This window comes from Mercenaria mercenaria, unplaced genomic scaffold (assembly GCF_021730395.1).
Source record: "Mercenaria mercenaria strain notata unplaced genomic scaffold, MADL_Memer_1 contig_2083, whole genome shotgun sequence".
NCBI classification, from domain to species: domain Eukaryota; kingdom Metazoa; phylum Mollusca; class Bivalvia; order Venerida; family Veneridae; genus Mercenaria; species Mercenaria mercenaria.
The window spans coordinates 3,930-30,998 of record NW_026460118.1 but is presented as its reverse complement, the minus strand read 5'-3'; the positions used below and the strand labels follow the sequence as shown (position 1 = coordinate 30,998).

The 27,069-nt window shown below is 35.9% G+C and overlaps 1 protein-coding gene across 2 annotated transcripts in view; it reads right to left on the bottom strand.

Moving 5' to 3' along the window:
* Positions 1-21,183, bottom strand: part of LOC128552149 (uncharacterized) — a 39,897-nt gene extending 18,714 nt beyond the window's left edge. The window contains exon 1 of one of the 2 annotated variants that reach the window (XR_008368985.1): positions 21,132-21,177. Coding sequence is in view for 1 of the 2 variants with exons in the window: in XM_053533167.1 (XP_053389142.1) it covers positions 21,129-21,180 (52 nt within the window). In the remaining variant the exon portion in view is untranslated. Of the gene's footprint in view, positions 1-21,128 lie in introns of both variants that reach the window. The other variant, XM_053533167.1, reaches the window with a different exon arrangement.
* Between the last annotated feature and the right edge of the window lie 5,886 nt (positions 21,184-27,069).

The window sequence follows — 27,069 nt, the reverse complement described above, 5'->3', positions numbered from 1 at the left end:
CCTCTAGACTGTAAACACGCCTTTTCTTTGATTTGACCTGGTGACCTAGTTTTTGACCCCAGATGACCCAATATTAAACTGTTCAAGATTTTATTGAGGGTAACATTCTGACCAAGTTTCATTAAGATTGGGCCAAATATGTGACCTCTAGAGTGTTAACAAGCTTTTCCTTTGATTTGACCTGGTGACCTAGTTTCTGATCCAAGATGACCCAATTTCAAACTCCTCCAAGATTTCGTTGAGGGTAACATTCTGACCAAGTTTCAGTAAGATTGGACCAAAATTGTGACCTCTAAAGTGTTAACAAGCTTTTCCTTTGATTTGACCTAGTGGCCTAGTTTTTGATCCCAGATGACCCAATATCATACTCATCCAAGATTTTATTTAGGGTAACATTCTGACCAAGTTTCATTAAGATTGGGCCAAAAATGTGACCTCTAGAGTGTTAACAGTCAAATTGTTTACGACGGACGGACGGACGACGGATACAGGGCGATCACAAAAGTTCACCTTTGAGCACTTCGTGCTCAGGTGAGCTATAAATTGTGGTAATCCATGTACAACAACAACAAAAGGTTGGCTGCAAAATGGCACAAACAACTAATCTGTTGCATACGGGAACAATCTGCGAGATTCGCCCTGGCTTTGAGGACTGGGAGGTAATTGATGAAAGGTTTGATGGCCATTGTACACAATATTTGCTGCAATCCTTAAGGAATGAGGAGAATATATATACATGGAGGAAATTTGAACAGCCAAATCCTGGGACATAGCATGAAGTGTAGTTCATGTTGTAACAAGAGCTGTCACAGGAGACAGTGCGCTCGACTATTTCAATGTTGGATAGTAAAACTGGGCACATCTGAGGAATCTGGAGCTGTCACTGGAGTGTTTAATGATTCCAATGGTGGATGAAGATATTGCACAATAGCTTGAGTCTGTGTCAAAAATATTATGTAATAAGAAAGATGAAGATAAAGTGTATCAAAACACTAAATAAGTATTATTCTAAGCAAAGAGGGGGCATAATTCATAAAATTTTGGTGCAAGAGTTATGCACCTTATATCATATGATGTGGGTGATGATGTGGAACAACTACTTCAAGTTTGAATCAAATCCATTTAGTAATAACTGAGTTATAGTGAAATGCATCAAAATTAACCATAAAATTCTAAGTAAAAAAGGACATAATTCATGAAAAATTCGTGCCAGAGTTATGCACCTTGTGTCATATGATGTGGGTGATAAGGCGGAACAACTATTTTAAGTTTGAATCAAATCCATTTAATAATAACCGATACAGAGTGAAAGTGCATCAAAACTTTAACCTGAAATTTAAGTCAAAAGGGGGAATAATTCATGAAAAATTGGTGCAAGAGTTATGACCCTTGCACCATATGATGTTGGTGATGATGTTGAACCATTGTTTTAAGTTTGAATCAAATTCATTTAGTAACAAGTGAAGGAAGTATTGCAATGCGATACAAAGTTCCCTACTGGAAGGCACCTAATTTTCTCTACTGCAGTATAACATAATGAACTGATATCTGTCAATGCTGTATAAACAATATTGTACTATATATAGAATATGTTATAACAACACACTTTGATTAAAATGTGCATATATAAATACCCACAATTGTTTTCATATTGAATTTTTTTGGCTGATTATAAAAATGTTATCATGTAAGTTATTTATAGTAAGAACAAAGGGAAATTAATCTTAAAAAAATCTATATAATATAAGTCCACAAGAAACTCTTTACCAGGTAAAGATAGGTCAAAATACACATAAAAATTGGATGCAACATGCATGCTGTACCACAGGAAAGTGGTCTCGATTTTTCTCTACCGCCAGTAATAAAAAAGTTACAACAAGTGAATGAAGTATTGCCATGCAATACAAAGTCCCCTACTGGAAGGCACCTAATTTTCTCCACTGCAGTATAATATAATGAACTGATATCTGTTAATGATGTATAAACAATATTGTACAATATATACAATATAATATAACATAGCACTTGGATTAAAATTTGCATATATAAAAACGTACAGCAGTTTTCATTTGGATTTTTTTGGCCGATTATACAAAAAGTTATCATAAAAGTTATTTATTGTAACAGGAAAGTGAAATTAATCCTAAAAAATCTATATAATGTAAGTCCAAAAGAAACTCTTTACAAGGAAAAGATAGATCAAAATACACCTAAAAATTGAATGTAACATGCATGCTGTACCACAGAAAAGTGGTCTCGATTTTCCCCTACGGCCAGTAATAAAAAAGTTACAATATAATCTATTTATAGTAACAACAAAGGGACGAAATTCTAAAAAAGTGTGCCTCATGGTGGTATACATTTGTGCCAAGTTACCTCAAAATCCCTCCAAGCATGAAGAAGAAATGCTACGGACAAAGTCATTCTTGAATTTGACATTTGACCTCTAAGTATGACCTTGACCTTAGACCTTGGGACCTGGTTCTGGCGCATGACAATTTGTCTCACGGTGGTGAACATTTGTGCCAAGTTACATTAAAATCCCTCCATGCATAAAGAAGAAATGCTCCAGACAAAGTCATTCTTGAATATGACCTTTGACCTCTAGGTATGACCTTGACCTTAGACCTAGGGCCCGACTTTGTGCACAAAATGTTGTCTCATCTAGGAGAATGTTTGTGCTAACTGATATTTAAATCCTGTTTTGCATGACAATAGACCAGACAAGAAAAAAATCCTATTGAACTTTGATCTCAGTGTGACCTTGACCTTTAAGCTAGGGTTCTGGGTGTTGTGCATGACACGTGGTCTCATCATGGGGAACATTTATGCCAAGTAATATTGTAATCCCTTGATGGATGACAGAGTTCTGGATCGGACAGGAAAAAACCCCTATTGACCTTTGGCCTCCAACTGTTACCTTGACCTTTGAGCTAGATGCCTGGGTTTTGCGCATGACATGTTGTCTCATCATGGGGAACATTTGTGCCAAGTAATATCAAAATCTCTTCATGGATGGCAGAGTAATGGACCGGACAGGAAAGAAGCCCTATTGACCCCCAATTGTGACCTTGACCTTTGAGCTAGGGGTGCGGGTTTTGCGCAGGACACGACGTCTCATTATGGGGAACATCTGTGCCAAGTAATACAGAAATCCCCTAATGAATGACAGAGTTATGGACCGGACACGAAACAGACCCTGTTCATGCCATGTTAACATTTGACTGTTAAGTGTGACCTTGACCTTTGAGCTAGGGGTCTGAAAGTTGTGCATGACACATCGTCTTATAATGAGGTACAGTTGTGCCAATTGATATTAAAATCCCTTCTTGGATAGCAGAGTTATGGACAGGACAGGAAAAAAAACCCTGTTGACATTTGACCTCCAATTGTGACCTTGACCTTTGAGCTAGAGGTGCGGGTTTTGCGCATGACACGTCGACTCATCATGGGAAACACTTGTGTCAAGTAATAATAAAATCCCTTCATGGATGAAAAAGTTATGGACCGGACACGAAACAGACCCAGTTCATGCCATATTAATATTGGACTGCTAATTGTGACCTTGATCTTTGAGCTAGGGGTCTGAAAGTTGTGCAAGACACATGGTCTTATTATGAGGTACAATTATGCCAAGTGATATTAAAATCCCTTCATGGATGGGAGAGTTATGGACCGGACAGAAAAAAAGCCCTGTTGATATTTGACCTCAAATTGTGACCTTGACCTTTAAGCTAGGGGTCCGGATTTTGCGCATGACACGTCGTCTCATCATGGGAAACATTTATGCCAAGTAATATTAAAATCCCTTCATGGATGGGAGAGTTATGGACCGGACACGAAATTGCGGACGGACGGAATGACGGAATGACAGAATGACGGAAAAGCGCATTCCTATAGTCCCCGAAACTGGTTTTCAACCAGTAGGGGACTAATAAAATCTATTTATAGTAACAACAAAGGGATGTAATTCTAAAAACAAGGGTGCCTCATGGTGGTGAACATTTGGTCCAAGTTACATCAAAATCCCTCCATGCATGAAGAAGAAATGTTCCTTACAAAGTCATTCTTGAACTTGACCTTTGACCTCTAAATATTACCTTGACCTTAGACCTAGGGACTGGTTCTTGCGCATGACATGTTGTCTCATCTAGGGGAATATTTGTGCCAACTGATATCTAAATCCTGCTTTGCATGACAAAGTTATAGACCAGACAGGAAAAAAAACCCATCTTGACCTTTGATTTCAAAGTGTGACCTTGACCTTTAAGCTAGGGTACTAGGTGTTGCGCAAGACAGGTCGTCTCATCATGGGGAACCTTTATGCCAAGTAATATTGTAATCCCTAGATGGATGACAGAGTTCTGGATCGGACAGGAAAAAAACCTTATTGAACTTTGACCTCCAATTGTGACCTTGACCTTTGAGCTTTGCGCAGGACATGTTGTCTCATCATGGGGAACATTTGTGCCAAATAATATTAAAATCCCTTCATGGATGGCAGATTTATGGACGGGACAGGAAAAAAATCTGTTGACCTTTGACCCCCAATTGTGACTTTGACCTTTGCGCTAGGGGTCCGGGATTTGCGCAAGACACGTCGTCTCATCATGGGAAACACTTGTGCTAAGTGATATTAAAATCCCTTAATGAATGTCAGAGTTATGGACCGGACACGAAACAGACCCTTTTCATGCTATGTTAACATTTGACTAAGTGTGACCTCGACCTTTGAGCTAGGGGTCTAAAAATTGTGCACGACACATAGTCTTATTATGAGGTACATTTGTGCCAAGTAATATTAAAATTCCTTCATGGATGGGAGAGTTATGGACCGGACAGGAAAAAAGCCTTGTTGGCCTTTGACTTCCAATAGTGACCTTGACCTTTAAGCTAGGGGTCCAGGTTTTGCGCATGACACGTTGTCTCCTCAAGGGAAACATTTGTGCCAAGTTATATAAAAATCCCTTCATGGATGGGAGAGTTATGGATCGGACAGTAAAAAAGCCCTGTTGACATTTGACCTCCAATTGTGACCTTGACCTTTGAGCCAGGGGTCCGGGTTTTGCGCATGACATGTCGTCTCATCATGGGGAACATTTGTGCCAAGTAATATTAAAATCCCTTTATGGGTGACCGAGTTATGGACCGGACACGAAATTGCGGACGGAAAGACGGACGGAAAAGCGCATTCCTATAGTCAACGAAACTGGTTTTTACCAGTAGGGGACTAATAACAAAGATAGAGTGAAAGTGCACCAAACCTTTAACCTGAAATTCTATGTAGACAGGGGGCATAATTCATGAATAATTTGTGCCACAGTTATGAACCTTGTGTCATATTATGTAAGTGATGATGTGGAACAAATATGTTAAGTTTGAATCAAATCCATCTAGTCATAACTGAGATAGAGTGGAAGTGCACCAAAACTTTAACCTGAAATTTTATTTAAAAAGGGGGCATAATTCATGAAAAATTGGTGCCAGAGTTATGCACCTTGTGTCATATGATGTGGGTGATGATGTGGAACAACTCAAGTAATTAGAGAGATAAGGTGAAACAAGAGATCACAGAGTGATCTTGGCACCCACCATTGAGCCATTTTTGAATGTTCCAAATTTCAAGACTAGCTCAAGGTCAAACTTCATTTCAAAACTGTGCATGTGGTCCATGCATATTGTCCAAGTTTGAAAGCTGTAGCTTGGGAAATGTGAAAGTAGGTCACTAGATCAATTTCAATGTCGAAGGTTCATTTTGGTACACAAAACTATGCATGTGCTTCAAATTTGAAGGTTGTAGCTTGAGAAATGTAAAAGTAGGTACTAGGTAAAAATCAAGGTCAAATTTCAATTCAGAACACAAAACTATGCATGAGGTCCAAATCTGAAGGCTGTAGCTTGAGAAATGTGAAAGTAGGTCACTAAGTCAAAATCAAGGTCAAATTTTATTTCGGAACACAAAACTATGCATGTGGTCCAAATTTGAAGCCTGTGCCTTCAGCAATGTGAAAGTAGGTCACTAGGTCAATGTCAAGGTCAAATTTTATTTCGGTACACAAACTTATGCATGTGGTCCAAATTTGAAGGCTTGTAGCTACAGAAATGTGAAAGTAGGTCACTAGGTCAATCTCAAGGTCAAAATTCATTTCTGTACACAGAACTATACAAGTGGTCAAAATTTGAAGGTTGTAGCTTGAGAAATGTGAAAGTAGGTCACTAGGTCAAGATCAAGGTCAAACTAGAAATTGCTTTTGTAAAAAAGCGCATGTCTCCCCCAATGCAAAGTCAATAGGGGTCAGGAGCGAAAGTGAAAGAGACACTGATAGTTGGCTGCAATAGGGATCATCTACTTGGCATGTCCAGTCATCCTGCTAAATTTCAACACTCTTGGCCTAGTGGTTCTCAAGTCACTGTTCAGGCTCCTGTGACCTTGACCTTTGATCAAGTGACCTCAAAATAAATAGGGGTCATCTACTCTGCATGTCCAATCATCCTATTAAGTTTCAACATTCTAGGTCAAGTGGTTGTCAAGTTATTTTCCAGAAATGATTTTACATGACCAGGCCCCTGTGACCTTGACCTTTAATAGAGTGACCCCAAAATCAATAGGGGTCATCTACTCTGCATGTTCAATCATCCTGTGAAGTTTCAACATTCTGGGTCAAGTGGTTCTCAAGTTATTGATCAGAAATTGTTTTCCATGTTCAGGCCCCTGTGATCTTGACCTTTAACGGAGTGACCCCAAAAACAATAGGTGTCATTTACTCTGCATGAACAATCATCCTATGAAGTTTCAACATTCTGGATCAAGAGGTTCTCAAGTTATTGATTGAAAACGGTTTTCCATGTTCAGGCCCCTGTGACCTTGACCTTTAACAGAGTGACCCCAAAATCGTTTGGAGTCATCTACTCTGCATAACCAATCATCCTATTAAGTTTCAACATTCTGGGTCAAGTTGTTCTCAAGTTACTGACCGGAAATGGTTTTCAATGTTCAGGCCCCTGTGACCTTGACCTTTAAAGGAGTGACCCCAAAATCGATAGGGGTCATCTACTTTGCATGTACAATCATCTTATGAAGGTTCAACAGTCTGGATCAAGTGGTTCTCTAGTTACTGATCGAAAATGGTTTTCAATGTTCAGGCCCCTGTGACCTTGATCTTTGGCTGAGTGACCCCATAATCAATAGGGGTCGTCTACTCTAGCAGCCCTACAACCCTATGAAGTTTGAAGGTTCTAGGTCAAATGGTTCTCCAATTATTGCTCGGAAATGAAATGTGACGGACGGACGGACAGGGCAAAAACAATATATCTCTCCCAGAGGGGGTGGGGGGGGGGGGGGGGGGGGGGGGACATAATTTCATTCCGAAACACGTGGTCCAAATTTGAAGCCTGTACCTTCAAAAACGTGAAAGTAGGTCCCTAGGTCAATGTCAAGGTCAAAGTTTATTTCAGTACACAAACCTATGCATGTTGTCCAAATTTGAAGGCTGTAGCTACAGAAATGTGAAAGTAGGTCACTAGGTCAATATCAATGTCAACTCATATCAAGGTTCATCTAGCCACTCAAAACTATACAGGACATGTGGTCCAAATTTGAATGTTGTAGGTTATGGACAAGAAGATTTTTAAAGTTTTTCCCTATATAAGTCTATATAAACCATGTGACCCCCAGGGGCGGGGCCATGTTTGACCCTATGGGGATAATTTGAACAAATTTGGTAGAGAACCACTAGATGATGCTACATTACAAATTTCAAAGCCCTAGGCCCTGTGGTTTTGGACAAGAAGATTTTCAAAGTGTTCCCTATATAAGTCTATATAAACCATGTGTCCCCCGGGGCAGGGCCATATTTGACCCTTGGGAAATAATTTGCACAATCTTGGTAGAGGACCGCTAGTTGATGCTACATACCAAATATCAATGCCCTAGGCCTTGTGGTTTTGGACAAGAGGATTTTCAAAGTTTTTCCCTATATAAATCTATGTAAATTATAAAAAAAACAAAGGGCCATAACTCACTCAAAAGTTGTTGAACCAGACTGATTTTCAGGAGGACACAACTAGGGTACCAATACATTATTCTGACAAAGTTTGGTCAAAATCCCCTCAGTAGTTTTTGAGGAGATGCGATAACGAGAAATTGTTAACGGGCGGAAGGACGGACGACGGACCACGGACGCAGAGTGATTTGAATAGCCCACCATCTGATGATGGTGGGCTAAAAAGAGAAAGTGTAAAAAAAACTTTAACCAAGGTGGGGACGCGGAAAGACCCCGAGTAGGATAGCTCTCCATGTATTTCGTATAGTCGGGCTAAAAAGTAGTTACCATTTTTTCTAACACTGTTGTTTCAAGTATGTTGTGTTAGAATCGAAATAACAAGTTCCCAAGTGTGATTTATCGTAGAATAACCCGAGCTTTTCGTTATTATGCCTACGGCCTTCGTGATAATTCTTACGCATAAGTACTCAAAACACCAGTTATTCTACGATAACCCACACTTGGGAACTTATTATTTCTTAAGTGAATACATATAACTCGACACTTCAATTTCAATATTTTCCTTTTATTTTTTTTTTACTCTAATTGCTTGTCTATGTCCATCTATTTAATATTACACTGTTATCTAACTTATTGCACTTGCTTTGTGAGAGGTTATTTATTAGCAGTTTAAATATTTTCCAAACTTTCTTTCTGACTCTTGACTTCCCTTCTAAAACATAAACTTAAGAATTTCTTACAAAAACTTATTATATAAATTTATCAACCACAAAACTAAATCTTAACACTTAAAATCTCAAATCTAAACTGATCTCTCACTGACTGTACCTCTCACACTATAACTCATGCCACACCCCAAAAATTCTATCTTCATTCACAAAACCAATCAAAATGTATCAATATTCATAGATTACTTGTCAATCATAATAACTACTTTCCAAGGTGTTCTATAATTTGTTTCTGGCCAGAGATCAAAGACAATTCATTATCTTGTTTGATTTTACCCTACTGATCAGCATGACATAGACTTTCTAAAATGATTTGCATATAGACACTAATAAACATGTGTTTGACCATCTTGTCTCAAAGGTCTACTACTTAATCAAGACTTGAGAGGCAACATCAATCAGAAATCTGAAAGCATAAGAAACCTGTTTACATGCAAAAACTGTTGTGACGTGGACACCTACAGAATGGTAATAGCTTTACTAGTTGAAAATTCAAGCCAAAACCCTAATATGATTTTATATGGCTATTCACCTAAGCCAAAAAAAAATGTTTAGTTTCTCAGGCCACTTTTTGCAAAATTAAATGAGGCAGTTCAGATTTTATTTTTTTTTATTAATGACATTGCCCGTTTTATATGGAATCCAGTGATGTACATCCATTTTAACACACTTAAAGACATTGCATCTTATATACGAGGAATCTTTCAAAATATATGCCACACTTAATTTACCCATCATACAAAACTTTTTCACTATGATAAGACAATTAAGTAAAGTAAGAACTGACTTTTAAGATCGGTCGTAGAAATTTAGCGGTGTGCCGTAACCATGGAAACGGCTACAGAAGCTGGTAATCGCGGAAACTCAAAAACTTTCTTTTGTCATATTTCAAAAAGTAGTAGGATTAGAAACTTGATTTTTTCATATTTTCATTAAGTTATAAATGCCTATTGTTTGCAGTGATTGTATTCGAAATATTTTATTTAATTTCTTAACTGTCGTCAGCACGTGCAATTTTAGTAATAAGCACGTACATTCAGTTGTGAACCAACAAGGTGCCCTTTTTAATCAGAAAATATTTTCTGGACTTAATTACAACTATTGCTGATTTTTGGCTTGAAAATGTTGTATAACACGCATTTAATTAAAATTCTAAAAATTTTGATACGTCAGTATAACATCATTTAATATACTAATGCGGCGGATTGCATGCCATATAGGTTATTAAATCGCTTCCTTTTTCAATACATATGGACAATGAAGTTAATTAATAATGCGTTTAATATCGGCTTGGAATATTTAATAGATATTAAATGAAAAACAACAAAGTTTATTTAATTAATTGTTGGAAAACATGTGGATTGTTTTTGTGACATTGCCTTTTGTTAGCTGGCAGTATTGTATAGATACGCTTAACGTATTATAATGCATGCATAAAATTGTTCCCTTTTTCGTTGATATTTTAACTATTACTGTTACGAAATCAAATATTTTAGATTTGATACTTCTATTGTTTTAATAATTAATCATATTAGACCTTTCTAACGTAAACGTTTTTAAAAGCAAACAGAACGTAAGTATAGGACTATGTGTAAGGACGAACTTCAAGTGATAATGAATAACTTCGGATGGCCAAAACCCGGATCCCCCCACCCCACGCACTACCACTTACTCAAATTGAGCACCTTAAATAAATCCTAGACGTCTCAGTGCTAGGATTTTAACTTTATTGCAACTTTGTACGACTGTTCCGGTACTAATCAATATGTACACTATATTAAAATCAATTTGCTTTGAGTGAAAATACCGAAATGGTACAAGGTTACATTCTTCATTTGTTTCATATTAACAATTAAATCTTGAGACTCCATTTTCAGTGCTTTACAGCATTTCAATGTTATAAAAACACATAAATAGCCATTAAATATAACATGTCTTCTCACCAAAAATGAAATATATATATATATATATTGAGATGCTAGGTTACATATATTAAAGAAACATTATCTGTCTGAAAAACATCACCATCTGAAAATACTACCATGCCATTTAGCGATAACCCGTATACATATAGACATGGAAATTCACAGTGAAAGTGATCTAAATCTTTTCTTAATACAATAAGCAATACAGCTAAGCCAAATCTATAACTGTCACATCATTATCTCACTCATATACAAGATCTCATCAACAACATTGAACTACATTTTGAATTGCAAAAACAGATCATCTAACATCATCTTAAATGCTTGGCGAACTTCTCTTTTCGTAACACTGGGGCTCATTGTCCCTGCGCAGTTAGTGGGGACCGATGCGCTATGCTAACTGCCAAATGCTAAATAAGAAGTTGTTGATGCTAAATGTCAATAGTTTAATGTTAATGCAGAAGAAAGCTCCTCGGTCGTCTTTCTCACATATGCATTGTCTGTTATGGAAGTTCTGATCAACAATAAAGCTCCGCACTAGCCAGGAGAATGCAGAGCCTGAGTATAACCTGCAAAGTAGCACTTCAGTGGATTACATCCATTGTGGACTTGCAGGCAATGAAGAGGCAGACAAACTGGCTAAGCTAGAAGCTCAGTCAGAACAACCAACAAAAACTGTGAGTAACAAGAAAACAGTCACCATCATCAAGGCACTAAAGAGACCAAGGATAGAGGAAGATGCTTTTCATCTCCTTGATCGGTCTGAACAAGTAATGTTGGTCAGGCTTCGCTCGGGGCACAACAAGCTCAATGTTCACATGTAAAAAAATACAGACTGTCATCATCGCCACCTTGTTTATGTGGTGAGGAAGATCAGACTGCGGAGCATATACTTCGGAGATGTAAAAAGGCATGACCATGAGTGAGCTGCGACTTGGCCGATAGATACGTCAGTGCACCAGAAACGGTATGAGGCATTGAGGATCTACGGCAACCTCAGGTTTCATCAAGGCTACTGGTCAGACAATGTAGTTTCGAACGAGAAGAAGAAGATAAAAACAAATTATTTTTGTCAAATGATAAATGGTAATTCTTAAATTATCAGTCTTTGTGATCTTTATCTCTTCAACTAATGAATGTAACTTTTACTCATTTGGAACAAAAAAATTAGATGTCCTGCCTGTCTAATCTAACGCAAAAACGTTGAAGATGTTACAAGGACATGGAACCGAAACATTTTGCTGTAAAATGTTTATTATATAATAGACTAAGATATGTAACAGAGACAAAGTTATGTAACGAAGGGCAATGATTATATAACTGATATATTCAGCTCTTTATTTTAATGGAAACTTAGCAATGAGCATATTGACATTTATTGTTTTAACAAAAAAAGCATTTATCATTGAAAATTACTGTTCGAAAGCCTATATATAAACGGGAAGCAGACTCGAGAGTGGTTCCAATAAGCTTGAAGTTTTCATCACAATCGAGCTAAAATAAATTAGTATAACCTTAAGCCAATATTTGAAGTTAATCAGTTCGTAAATAGCATTTTTCATTTTGCATTAACATTTTTGTAGGTACCATTGCGCACTGACCTTCCATAGGCATATCGCATTTGCTATGTTGCATTTTATATAAAGTATTTGGCATTTTGCATTAAGTGATTGGCCTTTAGCATTAAGTATTTGGCGTTTAGCATTAAGTTATTGGCATTTTGCATTAAATAATTGTCATTTAACATTTGGCTATATTCAAGGCGCACCGGCCTTCTTTACATATCAAATGCCAAATGCCATATCCTTTGTGCTAAATGCCTATAATTATTGCCAAATGACAAATGCTACTCGTCAAATGCTTTAACTTTGTGAGTTAATGATCTGTATCCCTTACACTAATGACTGTTACTTTTAATCACGTGAAAACATATGAAGTTCTATCCGCCTGATTTGAAGCAATATCATGTTCTGAGGGTTAAAGATGACATGGTCGAAACTTTCACTCTAAAATGTTAAGAAATATTTTTAATAGTGACAAAGTTATGTTACAAAGGCCAATGACTATTTACAGTATGATGCATTTTTACACTGATATTCAGCTCTTTATCTGAATAAGTATTTAGCAATACGCATTTGGCATTTATTGTTTCGTATTTGCAATTAACAACTATCATTTATTGTTTGACAATAACCATTTCGCAGGCAATATTTGACATTAAGCATATAGCAAATAGCATTTTGCAATAACTGTCATTTAGCATTTGGCAATAAGCATGGCACACCAGCTTTCCATAGCCTTCCATAGTACTTAATAAATGTCATTTCGTTTTCAAAACATTTTGCATAAGGTGTTTGACATTTAGCATTGTTATCTGAAGTATAGCAATTGACAAATAACATGGCGCACCAGGTTTCCGTATAAACATGTCATTAGCATCACTTTGGTAGAATCGTTCTACACACACTGGAAGTCTTTACTCTAGGCCTAGTTTACTCCCATTATTGTACCGCTAAATTATGGAGAGAAGTCCGGTAATATGATTAATTATTTAAGTGATAAAAGTATGAAATCTAAAATACTTGAATTCGTAACAGTAATAGTAAAAATATCAACGAAAATGAGAACAATTTTATTGATGCATTATATGTTAAGCGTATCTATACAATACTGACAGGTAACAATGCCACAAAAAGAAACAACAAAAAACACAACATAATTTATTCACATGTTTTCCAACAATTAATTTGATAAACATTTTTTTCTTCATATCATATATGTTAAATATTCCAAGCCGAGATTCAACGAGTTATTCCCTAACTTCATTGTCTATGTGTATTGAAAAAGGAAGCGAATGAATAACGTATATGGCATGCAATCCGCTGCACTAATATATGAAATGGTGTTAAACGGACGTATCAAAATTTTTAGAAGTTTAATTGCATGCGTATTATACAAAATTTTCAAGCCAAAAATCAGTCACAGTTGTAATTAAGTACAGAAAATATTTTCTGATTAAAACAGGCAACTTCTTGGTTCACAACTGAATGCACGTGCTAATAACTAAAATTGCACGTGCTGACGACAATTAAGAAATTTAATAAGATATTTAGAATATAATCACTGCAAACAATAGGTATTCATAACTTAATAAAAATATGAAAAAATCAAGTTTCTAATACCATTACTTTTTAAAATATGACAAAAGAAAGATTTTTAGTTTCCGCGATTACCAGCTTCAGTAGCCGTTTGCGTGGTTACGGCACACCGCTAAATTTCTACGACCTCATTAAAAGCCTCCATTTGTTGCCGAACTGTGTTCTTATATAGGTGAAAAAGTTTTGTATGTTGGGTAAATTAAAATCCTTACGGAGGGCCCGTACACACGAAAGCTTCTTCAGATATTATGTAGATAATAATTTATAAGAACAATACTTGTTCTGAAGGTTGCATTTGGCACTCAATATATTCTGAGAAAATTAACTATATACCATATATATTGTTGAGGCATGGACACCAGACGAAACTGACGACAGACTGAAATGTTGGTGGCAATAAATATTGCTTTGCATAGAAATAAAGGTATCTTCCAAAAACTGTCACCGCTTCGATGACCTTCGCATCAACTTCCATCAAGTCAAAATCATCAGTTTCTGACCGTCCCAGTTTTACGTGTGACAGACCATAATTTTCCTTATTGTTCTCGTTGGATTTTTTTTAAAACGTCTAAAAAAGTATCTGTCACACCATACGAGGGGTGTTCAATAAATACCCGGAAAAGTGCTCTCATTTCTTTATTTCTAGTCTCATTTTGCTAAAAATTGAAAATATGACGGATATGAACATACTGAATGCAAATACCTACATTACAGATTTCAAAACATGCACAATATTTATTTATCGTCTCCTAGGCAACGCCATCACCTAAAAAGCGGCCCAACGTCATTATGATGCTGTCATATCACACTCAATTAATCAATACTACTCGTGATTACCATTGATTCAATGTTTATCACCATTAAATGCATTTTACACCTTCCTAAGAATAAATAAATACTGTTCATATGATGTTCCTGTCGTATTGAAGAAATTGGACACTGAACTGATGCCCTATCAAGGAGCTCTTTAATTCATTTAATGTGACTGAACGTTATTTTTCATGTCTGTAACACAAGTCGTCAGCAATATTCTCCTGACCACTTTTAAACGTCATGTCCCACTAATAAAATTTTGTTTTCTTCAGGGCATTGTCCCTTAAACCTTTTTCAGCATAGCATTTGTCTCTTTCCTTGATTTCAGATTCAAAACACAAAATGTTATCTCAGATCTCCGTTCAACACTGATTTTCAAGCGACGACCAACTCAATATGCCTGCCAAATATTTTAATGATGTCACATTTATAAGTTGACGTTATTGGCGTAACGCTTACCTTTCATATCAATTCAATTCAATTCATTCTTTATTGCATAATAAGGCCTCCGGCCCATACACAAGAGAAATACAGAACATATAACATCTAATTACATTTGTGAAGCAAAGGTCATTTACATTTACATAATAATATTATAAGGTACTTATCAATTATGTATTATACAGTAAACACATATCAGTATAGTTTTGTACCTGTTACCAAATACATGTTCAAGTAAAGTCTGAAACTAACCTACTTCTTTCTTTAAAAGCGTAATATATATACATTGCTAGGTTTCTAATAATTTCATCACTTTCTGTTGACATTAGATCATAAAATTTTTGTATTGTAGCATTGTTAACAAAGTGGTATGGAATGTATAATGACCGAATATTTGAATACAAAGGTCATATAAGTACAAAATGAAATTCGTCTTCAATAACAGCTTCACAATATGGACAGTCACGATGTTCTCTATCTAAACCAATATGTCTACCTTTTTCAATCATGAGATTATGTAAAGAACTTCGAAAATTTGCCATACAGGATCGAAATTTTGCTATATCTACAACAGTAACATACTTCTCAACATTGTACATAGGTTTAAAATGTATATAATGACAAAGTTTACTACTTTCATTGCATCTAGTCCTCCAGTTTTTAACATATTGGTCTTTCAACCTTTGTTCAAATTGAAACAGAAAATAGCGTGGGTTAGCGACTTCTTGGCGTTCCCAAATATATCCAAATCCGTTAGTATATAAATATTGTTTTACATCTGTAACCCAATTTATATAACCTAAATTATCATAACATAAAAGCATTTCATAGCACAATTTGATATATCTGTTTCTAGGCAAAGTAAGCAAACGCATCCAATATTTGATACAACGTTTAGCTGAATATATATACATGGGGAACCTACCAACGTCCCCAAGGACAGCATCGTTACATACACTTCTGTTCACTTTAAGAAAGCGTTTACACGCATATACCTGTATTGATTCGACACATCGCATATGTTTTAATCCCCATAGTTCTGAACCATATAGTAACACAGCCGCAACTTTTGTATCAAATATTTTAAAGAATGTTTTATAAGGTAAACATTGCAAATTTTGTAGAGAATTAAAAATATATATCAGAACTTTTTTCGCTTTAACCGACATAGCTTCAGCCATTTTGTACAATGACAGTCTGTTAGAAAAATATATGCCAACATAGGTAAAACCATTCACAGTATCCAATACGTTATTACCAAAGAACCAGCGTTCTCTCCTCGCTAATCGTCCACCTCGCTTAAAGACCAGTACTTTTGTTTTAGAAATATTTATTACTTGAATTGCAAAAGGTTTCTAAAACATCTAATTGCCTTTGTATCCCTACTACAGTATCTGCTAGAAGAGCAATATCATCTGCGAACATAAGTAGGAATATTTCCATAGTATCAGGAAATAACTGGATGCCTCGAGTATTGTTTTGACATAACAAAGTATACAATTCGTTTATAAACATGGCAAACAAGATGGGACTCAAGTTACACCCCTGACGTAGTCCAACAGGGCAAGAAAATATACTGGTAAAACCTTGTTGTGTTCTAACACATGCTTTAACAGACACATAAATGGATTGTATAGCCTTGTATAAATGACCTTGAACACCATTGTTTTTCAAAATATCATACAATACTGACCGGTCAACCGAATCAAAGGCTTTCTGAAAGTCAATGAAAGCTACGTATATCGATTTTCCTTTTACACTTAAATATTTGTTAACAATAGAATACAGTATAAAGGCGTTATCAACTGTACAATAACCAGCTCTAAATCCAGCTTGACATTCTGATATTCTACTATATGCTTCTACATAGAAAGTTAACCTTTTGGTAATTATTGATATGTAGACTTTACTTAAAATATCTAACAAAGCAATACCCCTGTAGTTATTTGGATTGCTAACACTTCCCTTCTTATGCAGCGGAATAATTATTGACTTGGCCCACTCATCTGGAAATTCACCTTTTGTAAATAATCTGTTGAACAATTTTCGTATAAAAGGTAATAATACATTTACACCATAAACTATATGCTGTGGAATAAGGTTACCACCAGATGCCTTGTGTATATTTAAAGACTTTACAGTATTGACAATCTCGTCATCTGTTATACTAGAATTAACACTAAGTCCTCGATCTCATCGATATTTATATTCATATCAATATCTCTATCTTCCTGTTCATAATCAATATTGTCATCAGCACCATTCGCTGCAAACAAGTTGCTAAAATGTTCAAACCAGCTGTTCAAAGATATATTTGGTTGCGACTTGGGTTTATCTGTCAATTTCTTCAACTCACGCCAAAACATCTTTGAATTATTTACAACAGATTCTATTTTAGACACATATTTTTTATTATATAAGTAACGTTTCCGTCTACACATATTTTTATAGACATGTTTGCTATTTATATAGTCGTTCAAATTATTTTCACATCGGCTGGACCGAAACTTGTTTAAAGCTTTTCTACTCTGTAATTTTGCAGCTTTACAATCACTGTCAAACCATAGTTTATTTTCTTTACGAATAATCGGCCTTCTTAATTTTTGAAATCTAGCACTGCTATCTACTATAGCCGTTTCCAATTCGCCTACAAAAACGTTTATATCAATATAACTGTCGTCTAGCATGTTATCTATCGGGTTGAAACAACCATTCAATATATTTTCCGATAAACATTGTAAGTACTCCTTACAATTGTCATCATTTAGATTGTAACACAAGTGCAGATTCTCGTCAGTGGTCACGGGTGTGTCACCATGACTTAATTTCAAACTTAGACTTATAGGCATATGACAACTCTCCGTGTTCGGTGAAATCTGGAACTGTTGAATGAGGTCAAACAAGCATTTAGATGTTATAAAATAGTCAGTAGTACTACAACCATTACTATTAACGAAGGTATAGCCGTTACTCTCTGGATGCACACCAAAACGACCGTTTGCTATAATATAAGAATACACTGTACAGAATTCTATAAGCTCATGACCGAATTTATTCATCTTTGTGTCAGACGAAGACCTTGCAATAACTACCTCACTGTCAATAATATCTCTAAATTCCGTTAATTCTGGTATATTGACAGAACATGTAACATAGTCTAGAGCGTTAGAAGTTCGGGCATTAAAGTCACCATTTAATAACAATTCTGTATCAAGTAACTGATTTGTATTAATACAATCCTCCAGTTCTTATAACCCCGTCATATCCTTATTATCATAAAACGGAGAATTTTCTGGTGGTATATACAATGAAACATATAGAACATCTCTATCTGTGGTCAGTAATGTTTTATCAAACAACAGCATAACACCAGAAGTAAACCATTCACATACACGTTTTACAAGAGATGTCATATCACTTTTAATTAAAACAGTTACACCGCCCATATGCCTTCCACCAGCATTTGATTTTTTAGCACTACAAGAATACACGTTATATTCAGGAAAATATTGTTCACAATAATCTGATTCCATCTCCCATGTTTCTTAAATACCAATGACGTCATGACTTTTCAAAAAAAATCCAATATGTCAAAATTATTTTACTTAGATTTAAAACCTTCTATATTCCATGTCAATAAATTAAGTGTATCTCCTGTATGTATTGGGCTTTGACCGTTATCCTAGTTTTTGGTGTGATTGACCTCCAAAGAGACCGTCTCCATGACTTCAACATCAGGTTCGCCGCTATTACCACATTGCCTGTTACGTACTGCACGCCTGAAAGTTCTAGTTTCTCCATTATAATCTTCATCCTTAGAAACCGGTTTATAAGTATGCAGATTTCCACCTTTGAAATACCCACGTAAGCCCTTTCGTTTTAGTTCTTTCAATTGGTGTCGCTGAATGTAGGACAAATCATTAGAAATACGGATGCCATTTCTCCTAAGACTATCTCGATATTTAAAGAGTTTAAATTTATCTTCACTACGTGCAAACTGTGCAATTACCATCCTTGCACTTTCTCCATCTTTTTCACCATATCAATATTCACCCAATTTAAGAAAAGCTAGCTTGAAAAACAGGTAAGTGGCAAGTAATGTTTTAGCGCATGTAAAATAGAAAAAGAGACAAAATTGGGCCGGATGGCGTCACATGACGTTGCCATGGGGACTCGCATTTACTTATTATTTATCCAAAGACAATCTAATTTTGACATATCAACTCAGTATTCCCTAGTCTACATTTTGTAGCATTTTCATTTATTTTTGATGATACATGAAGAATTGAGAGCACTTTTCCGGGTATTTATTGAACGCCCCCCCCCGTATGTACCAACAATTGTCCAGGGAACAATCACTTTGGTTCCAGATTGGACCTGGAAACTAAGGTATCAGGGTACACTTCGAATTTTGGCCCCCGTCAATATTTGTAATAACTAGAGTTGCATTTGAGAAAAGCGCATGTCTCCAACAACTGCCTAATCATCTAAATAGCAAGTCAGTCTTTATATATTGTTTACTCACTACAAATATACCTTTGAAGAGTAAAAAGGCCGATTTTGGGTAATTCAAGGGCCATAATTCTGGAGTGCCTCAGACGATTTGGCTAGTTGATAAACCTGGCCAAGGAGTTATGGTCAAAAACATTTGGTTCAAGTTTGGTGAAGATCTGATGAGAAATGTTGGACTTAGAGCGCGGACGAAAGTAAAAAGGCCGATTTTCGGTAATTCTCATGAGTAGTATAGGGGTCCTTTTGGCTCCAGGAATGCGCCTAAAATCTGAGCGTTTTTCGGTAATTCAAGGGCCATAATTCCGAAGTGCCTGGGCCGATTTGGTTAGTTATCGAACTTGACTGAGGACTTCTTGGCACACACATTTTTTTCAAGTTTGTTGAAGATCGGATGAGAAATGTTCGACTTAGAGTGCGGACAAGCTTTGTGACAGACAGAAAGACAGATAGATAGACAAACAGACAAACAGATAGGAGTAAATCAATATGTCTCCCACACCACTGTATGGTGGGAGACATAATTAGAACTTCGTAATTTTGGATGTCTGTAAATTAAAATGAGAGACTTTAGAAACTGCTGATACATGTAAAATTCTGATGTCATTGGTAAAACTAACTGCTGCTAGCTTTGTATGAATCGATGAGTCATCTTGGGGCAGGAAATTCAAATCATAGAAGGGTTCCAAGCTTGTTGATTGACACTCGATTTTGTGGAAAAACGAGATGGCTAGGCCGACATTCCATTAATATCATGTAGTTCAGTAGGGTCAATTAAACTGAGAAATGCAAAAAAAAATGGACTTGTTCTTGCAACGGGATCATTGCAGGCTGTTCAAAAAGTGCAAAATTGATGATTCTGGTATGTTATTTTTAATGGATGGTGTAAAACTTTCGTTTTGATAACTTTCTGTATTCTTGTATGAGAGTCCTGATCTTGTCATTAATTAAAAGCACAAAACATGCACACAATTTATAAAATGGCCACCCTGATTCTGCTCATTAGGGAAGTGCAATATTATGACTCGCTACATGTAAGCCTAGACATTTCCTTGTTTCGTTTTGGCACGATTCATCAATGTATAATGTACGCTTATAGAATAAACAGAACACCAAACGCCTATTAACCGAGATGAACAGAGTAACCGTTCTTGACGATTTATTTGTACTCACTTATTTTCGTTCTTTTGTCCTCATTTTTTTGTTGAATTTTCTTTTTTTCGCGAATTTCGTCAATTTTTCTTTGATAAAAAATTTAGATGCAGCGGGTCAAAATCATGAGGCGGGGCTTGAGAAACTAAACATTTTTTTTTGGCCTAACCTAGTTTGAAGGCTGTGCATTCAAATGTTCTCACTTTAGTCTGATCTTAAGATACTTTTGTCATTTCTACCTAAACAAGAGCCATATTGATCTACTGCAAATATTTATTTTACTGAACTCGTCAGGCTGATGCCAAACTCATAAAATGAAGTAAGACATCTTAGAAACTGCCATAAGAAAAATATATTGAAATTTGAGATATATCAACAAACAAATGAAAGTTATCTTACTACCAATGTGATTATTTCCTCGTCCGCCATGTGGGCAGTGCCTTCTCTGCATGTCATACTGAAGTAAAGTAAAATTACAAGTTTATCATACATCAATGCAAGGTATCCCTTTGACATTTTTGCGTCTCCTCCTAGGGCAAAAAGAACTGATTCACAGTGTTTCTACTTTTACTCTTATTACACATTTTATATTTTGTATTAATCAAATGTCATTATTTACACATAATGATATAGTGGTTAACCATATTTATAACACAAGAGTAAATCTGTGGAGCTTTTAGGGGATGTTATACAATCATCATGCTTAAAAAAATTATCCTGCCACAAAGTTAGGCATAAGTTTGCCCAAAGTTCAAATTTTTAATAGCAATACTATTCAACTATTAGTCAATTTTATTCAAGACTCTCTGCATAATTTTATTAACATACCAAAACTGCTGTGAAAAAAGAATGACACCTGATGTTCATTTTACATGTAGCCTAATAGCTACACACTGCAAGAATTGTCCCAGAAAGTAAAACTACTTTTAAAACATGAAACCCAAATGGGTCTAAGTCGCTCACCTGAAGAAGACCGTGACCACCTAACCAGATTTAGTGAAAGTCCTTTAAGCAATGTATTAGAAAAAAGTAATTTAACATTTTTCTACATTTTGCTGTAATGCCCCAAAAATGCATTAGCATTAGAACAAACTTCATGACACAAGGTTGTTTTAGTGTATTCGCTTAGAGCCATATTTTGGGTCCCGTGCGACTGGAAAAAAGATTAATGGCGACATATACCAAACTGTTCCGTAATGTCTGAAGTTCATTCTAAGCCATGTCGCCAGTCTGAATTCTGCGACTGGACCGAGTTATTACGTCATCAAAATGGCGGCCATTTTTTGAAAATTAAATCTATCATCATCTTCAATTGACTGATTGGAGTTGTTTGTTTTTGGTGCTGAAAGTGAATTTTGTTGTAGTTTACATCGTACACATACATAATTATTTAGCATTATCTTATTTTGAATAAAAGTTAGGTGATTTATACAATATTAAAGATATATTATGCCCAAATTTCATATCTGAATATATGAACAATTATCTTTTATAATTTATGAAATTATAAAATTGTATTATAAAATAAACATGTTTGCGAGTATGAAAGGTAGTGTGTAAGGTATAAATACTATACACTAATTAATGTGTAAGTAAACACAGTATGAATATATTACGCTACTAAAACTCTGGAAGTTTGTTTGAAACAAATGGTTGTTACTTTACAGACATTTCATTGTGACTGCAGTTTACACAGTTAGTTTATATATTTAGCCAAGGTAAAGATGTTTAATGAGGATTTTCTAGATTTAGCTCAATATGCAATGATGAAATATTATGTAAAAGGTGAGCATAGTACATCTTTAAAGGGATGTGAAATAAAGGAAAAGCCTCGATGAAGTAACTTCTATGCTGCATCGTAATTACATGTAAACCAGAAATAGAAACCTGTTGATAATTATCTAATAGTAATAATCTTACAAATATTGAAAACAGTAATAATATATTAGCAAACTTATATCCAAAAGCACCATCACCTCGCAGGGACTTGTACTCACAACCTTTAAAACTTGTATATTTATAGTCTGTAAAATAATTCTACATTTGAACTTTTTATCGTATCTTTTTGAATGAGTGAACTCTTTTCTTTCTAGTGACCTATATCTTGCTATTTAACACAGCTGCACATAACTATAGAATAAAAGAGTATAACTATATATAATTCATCTTTCGCATTTATAAGTTACTTTCTACTTTTCGTTGCTGTTGACATTCATATATCTTCGCTATTGACCAATTCCAATTGATGTGTTGTCGCAAAACCTTCTAACCATGAAATATTACTCTTCCGTAAAATATTCACAGTATTCAGTGAAAACTGACATGATGTGTGTGGAGCATTTACAATGATTTCAGAAATGTTTAAGCCGCTGTATGAAATACACCAATAAATTTGTTTCTAACATTTTCTTCACGATGTTTTAACATCAGTTCGTTAATATCTTCTCTGTATTGTTTTCAATATATTATTATTTATACCTGTAAATGTGTATATCAAAATGTCTGATCACAACAATACTAAGCTCCAGTAGCAATGGAAACTATGTATGGGTATGATATGTTAAACATACGGTAGTAAAATGTACCCTAGCTCTTATGCAACTGTTTTTTCTACCATTCGAGAATGCATTTAATATGAAGATTGTGATTTCTCTGACACAGACTGACTTTGCATCTTTGTAAAGAGATTGTGATAGAGCCACATAAGCAGGGACACAATGTATCGCGCCGCTAAAATTAGATACGAAACGATTATTGTTGTTGAAGCAATAGAGTCGAAAGTGTCTGAAAATAAACAAACGCCCCTAGTACAAACTAGAAATGTTATAATGATTCTTTTAGGAAACAAGAACACTGCAATGCGGAGCAATATACGCCCGAAGGTATGACATTTGACCCCTAAGTGTGACCTTGACCTTGCCAGCCATCCGAAACATGCGCTATGCATGTCTGCTCGATGTGATGTGGTGAACATTTGTGCAAAGTGTCTTTAAAATCCTTCAATCAGTTCAAGAGTTATAGAGCGGACACGAAACAAGATTCGTATGACATTTGACCCCTAAGTGTGACCTTGTCCTTGAAGCATGTCATCCAAAACATGTGCTCTGCACGTCGAATCGATGTAGTGAACATTTGTGTCAAGTTTCTTTAAAATCATCTAAGGGGTTCCAGAGTCACAGAGCGGACACGAAATTGCTTACGAACGGGCGGACAGACAGACACCAGCGTCATAACATAATACACCCTTTTCGGATGTATAAAAAGCCTGTTTGTTTTCTGTCAAGACAAGCAATTGCAAATGTTTGTTGTTGAAAGAGGCCAATGCTCTGTGGGTAAAAAAAATACAAACGGCAATCAAAAAGTCTTACAATATTTCAAATACGTCTAAATTCGGCAATAAACACAAAATATGCCAAGTTATTGACGATGGAAGGAATACATAGGAATTCAGTTTTTGGACAGAAAGGTTAACGAACAAAAGCTTTCCTCTACGGCTAAATCATTTAGGGAAAAATGATACTCATCCCACAGGTTGGTACTTACAGGACCATAACAGTTACTGCTATTAATCAAGATCTTATTGAGGTGTCCATACCTATTTCATTGCACGTTTTCTACGTTGGTTGATTCTAAAGGAACAAATCCAAATTTGAACATGTTAAGGACAGTCAAGTTCCCAACTCGTCACAGATTCTTATGTGCTCGACCCTTACATGTATGCATACATCCACAAACCTTCTGCAGCGTTTTCGTGGTCATAACTAATAACATTTACAGGTTGTTGCCAGTGTATTATACATAAAACATCAAGAAGTATAGAACTAAAATTCTTCTTACACGGGTAGACTACTCTTAGTCCATTAGAATCAAATAGCTAATAATAATATACGACAACCGTTCTCTAATTAGGTTGCCTATATTCCAAGAAACTTTGTGAATAGTCCTCATATGTTCTTTGCCATTGACAATAGTGATTTCAAAACACCTTTGATAGCAAGAATTCTGTCGTAGAACTGTTATGCAAATTCTCCAAAAATGTTTTTTAATGTTGTGACAGGCCTTGACAATTGATAAAATTATCACAGACCTTCCAAGAGTTCTCAGAATGCCAGACGATGGCAAATGGTTCATCATCCAGTCGTGATACGCATCATGAAAATTTCGCTTGCCACAGACTGGGCTAAAACGACCGACATGAAGGTAAAAATGCAAACTATGGGCTATTGAAAGTTGATTGTTTAAAGACTCCATTATTGTTTAATAAAGTTTTGAGATCCTATGGAAACTATTAATCCTAACTTTTGAAAGGCGTCTATCAACATAAAACATATATATAGGGAAAGAAATGTTAGAAGAAAGGTAGGAATTCTTATCATTGTATTTAAGTGCGAATGTTTAAAGGCACTGTGGAGTTCAACGCGATACGAATGGTTGGTCAGCAATTGGTACAGTATTCATGTGTAGCAGAGACATAAAGCACACATAAATTGCTACAGCACTATTGAAATATGATGATGTTCATATATTTTGATGGTAAAGCATATACCAAACAAACATAATCGACAACAAGAGGGCAAGAATGTCACAATATACGCCCGTCGCAGCAAATTAGCAAATAGCAGCTGTGTTTGCAAATAGAATCTTAACTTTGTAATTCTTTTGTTTTTCTATGTTCACAAAAAAACTCCTTACCAAGTAGAGATACCTTAAAATACACCTAAAATTTGAAAGTAACATCTATGTTGTACCACAGAAAAGTGATATTGGCTTTTTCCTACGGTCAATTATAAAAAAGTTACAGTATAGGTTATTTATAGTAACAACTAAGGGAAGCTAATCTTAAAAAAAAATCCCCCCCAAAAATTGTAAGTCCACACAAAAATCCTTACTCTGTAGAAATAGGTCAAAATACACCTCAACATTGGATGTAAATTGCATGTTGTACTACAGAAAAGTGGTCTCTTTCTCCTACGACTAGTAATGAAAACGTTGCAATATAAGCTTTTTATAGTAACAACAAAGGGAAGTAATTCTAAAGAAAGGACCTGCGCATGACACTTCGTCTCATGATAGTGTACAATTGTGCCAAGTTACATCAAAATTCCTCTATGCATGAAGAAGAAATGCTTCGGACAAAGTCATTCTTTTACCTGACCTTTGACCTCTAAGTGTGACCTTGATCTTAGACCTTGGGACCTGGTTCTTGTGCAAGACACTCCATCTTGTGGTGGTGAACATTTGTGCCAAGTTATATCAAAATCCCTCCATGCATGAAGAAGAAATGCTCCGGACAAAGTTTTCATTCTTGTATCCTTTGACCTCTAAGTGTGACCTTGACCTTAGACCTAGGGACCTGGTTCTTGCGCAGGACACTCTGTGTGTCTCATGATGGAGAACAATTGTGCCAAGTTACATCAAAATCCCTCCATGCATGAAGAAGATATGCTCCGGACAAAGTCATTCTTGAATCTGACCTTTGACCTCAAAGTCTGACCTTGACCTTAGACCTTTGGACCTGGTTCTTGCGCATGACACACCGTCTCATGATGGTGAACAACTGTGCTAAGTGTCATCAAAATCCCTCCATGCATGAAGAAGATATGCTCCGGACAAAGTCTGTGGACGCCGCCCGATCCGCCCGCCCGCCCGCCCGCCCGCCCGCCAGGGGCGTTCCCATAATACGTCCTGTTTTTCAAACGGGCGTATAAAAATGATCTGTTGAAATAAAGTGGGTTGGGTAAGATATACTTTTATTATTTCTCATTATTTAATTGTTTATATACTTCAATATTGTTATTACATTGACAACAAATATTTCTAGGATGGAATACCAAAGATAAGATGAAGTTTTGCTTTGTAACGTAAATAGATAATGAATTACGCAAGTTTTATTTTCAAACTTGGCTGCCATTTTGATGATGTCATAGATCGGTCCAGTCGCGGAACTCTGGCTGGCGACATGTCTTTCTGTGACATTAAGACATGGTCTAACAGTTTGGTATATGTCGCCATTAATCTTTTTTCCGATCGCACAGGATCCCCGTTCTGAATACACTATTTGACATTTTTTTCTAATATCAGCTTTCAAGCAGAACGAATACAATGACACTATAGAAATCTGGTGAAATGTTGATAAGATTGTTCTATGATTTAGCCTAGTGTTCTAGTTTTTGTTCCCCTGATAACCCAGTTTTGAAAATGACCTAATTCATAAAGCCAAACATTCTGATAAAGTTTCATCTAAATCAGGTAGAAATTTAGCCTTAGGTGTATAAACAAGACAAGGCTTTTCTACAGTTTGACCTAGTGACCAAATTTTTAAGCACAGAAGACCCAGTTT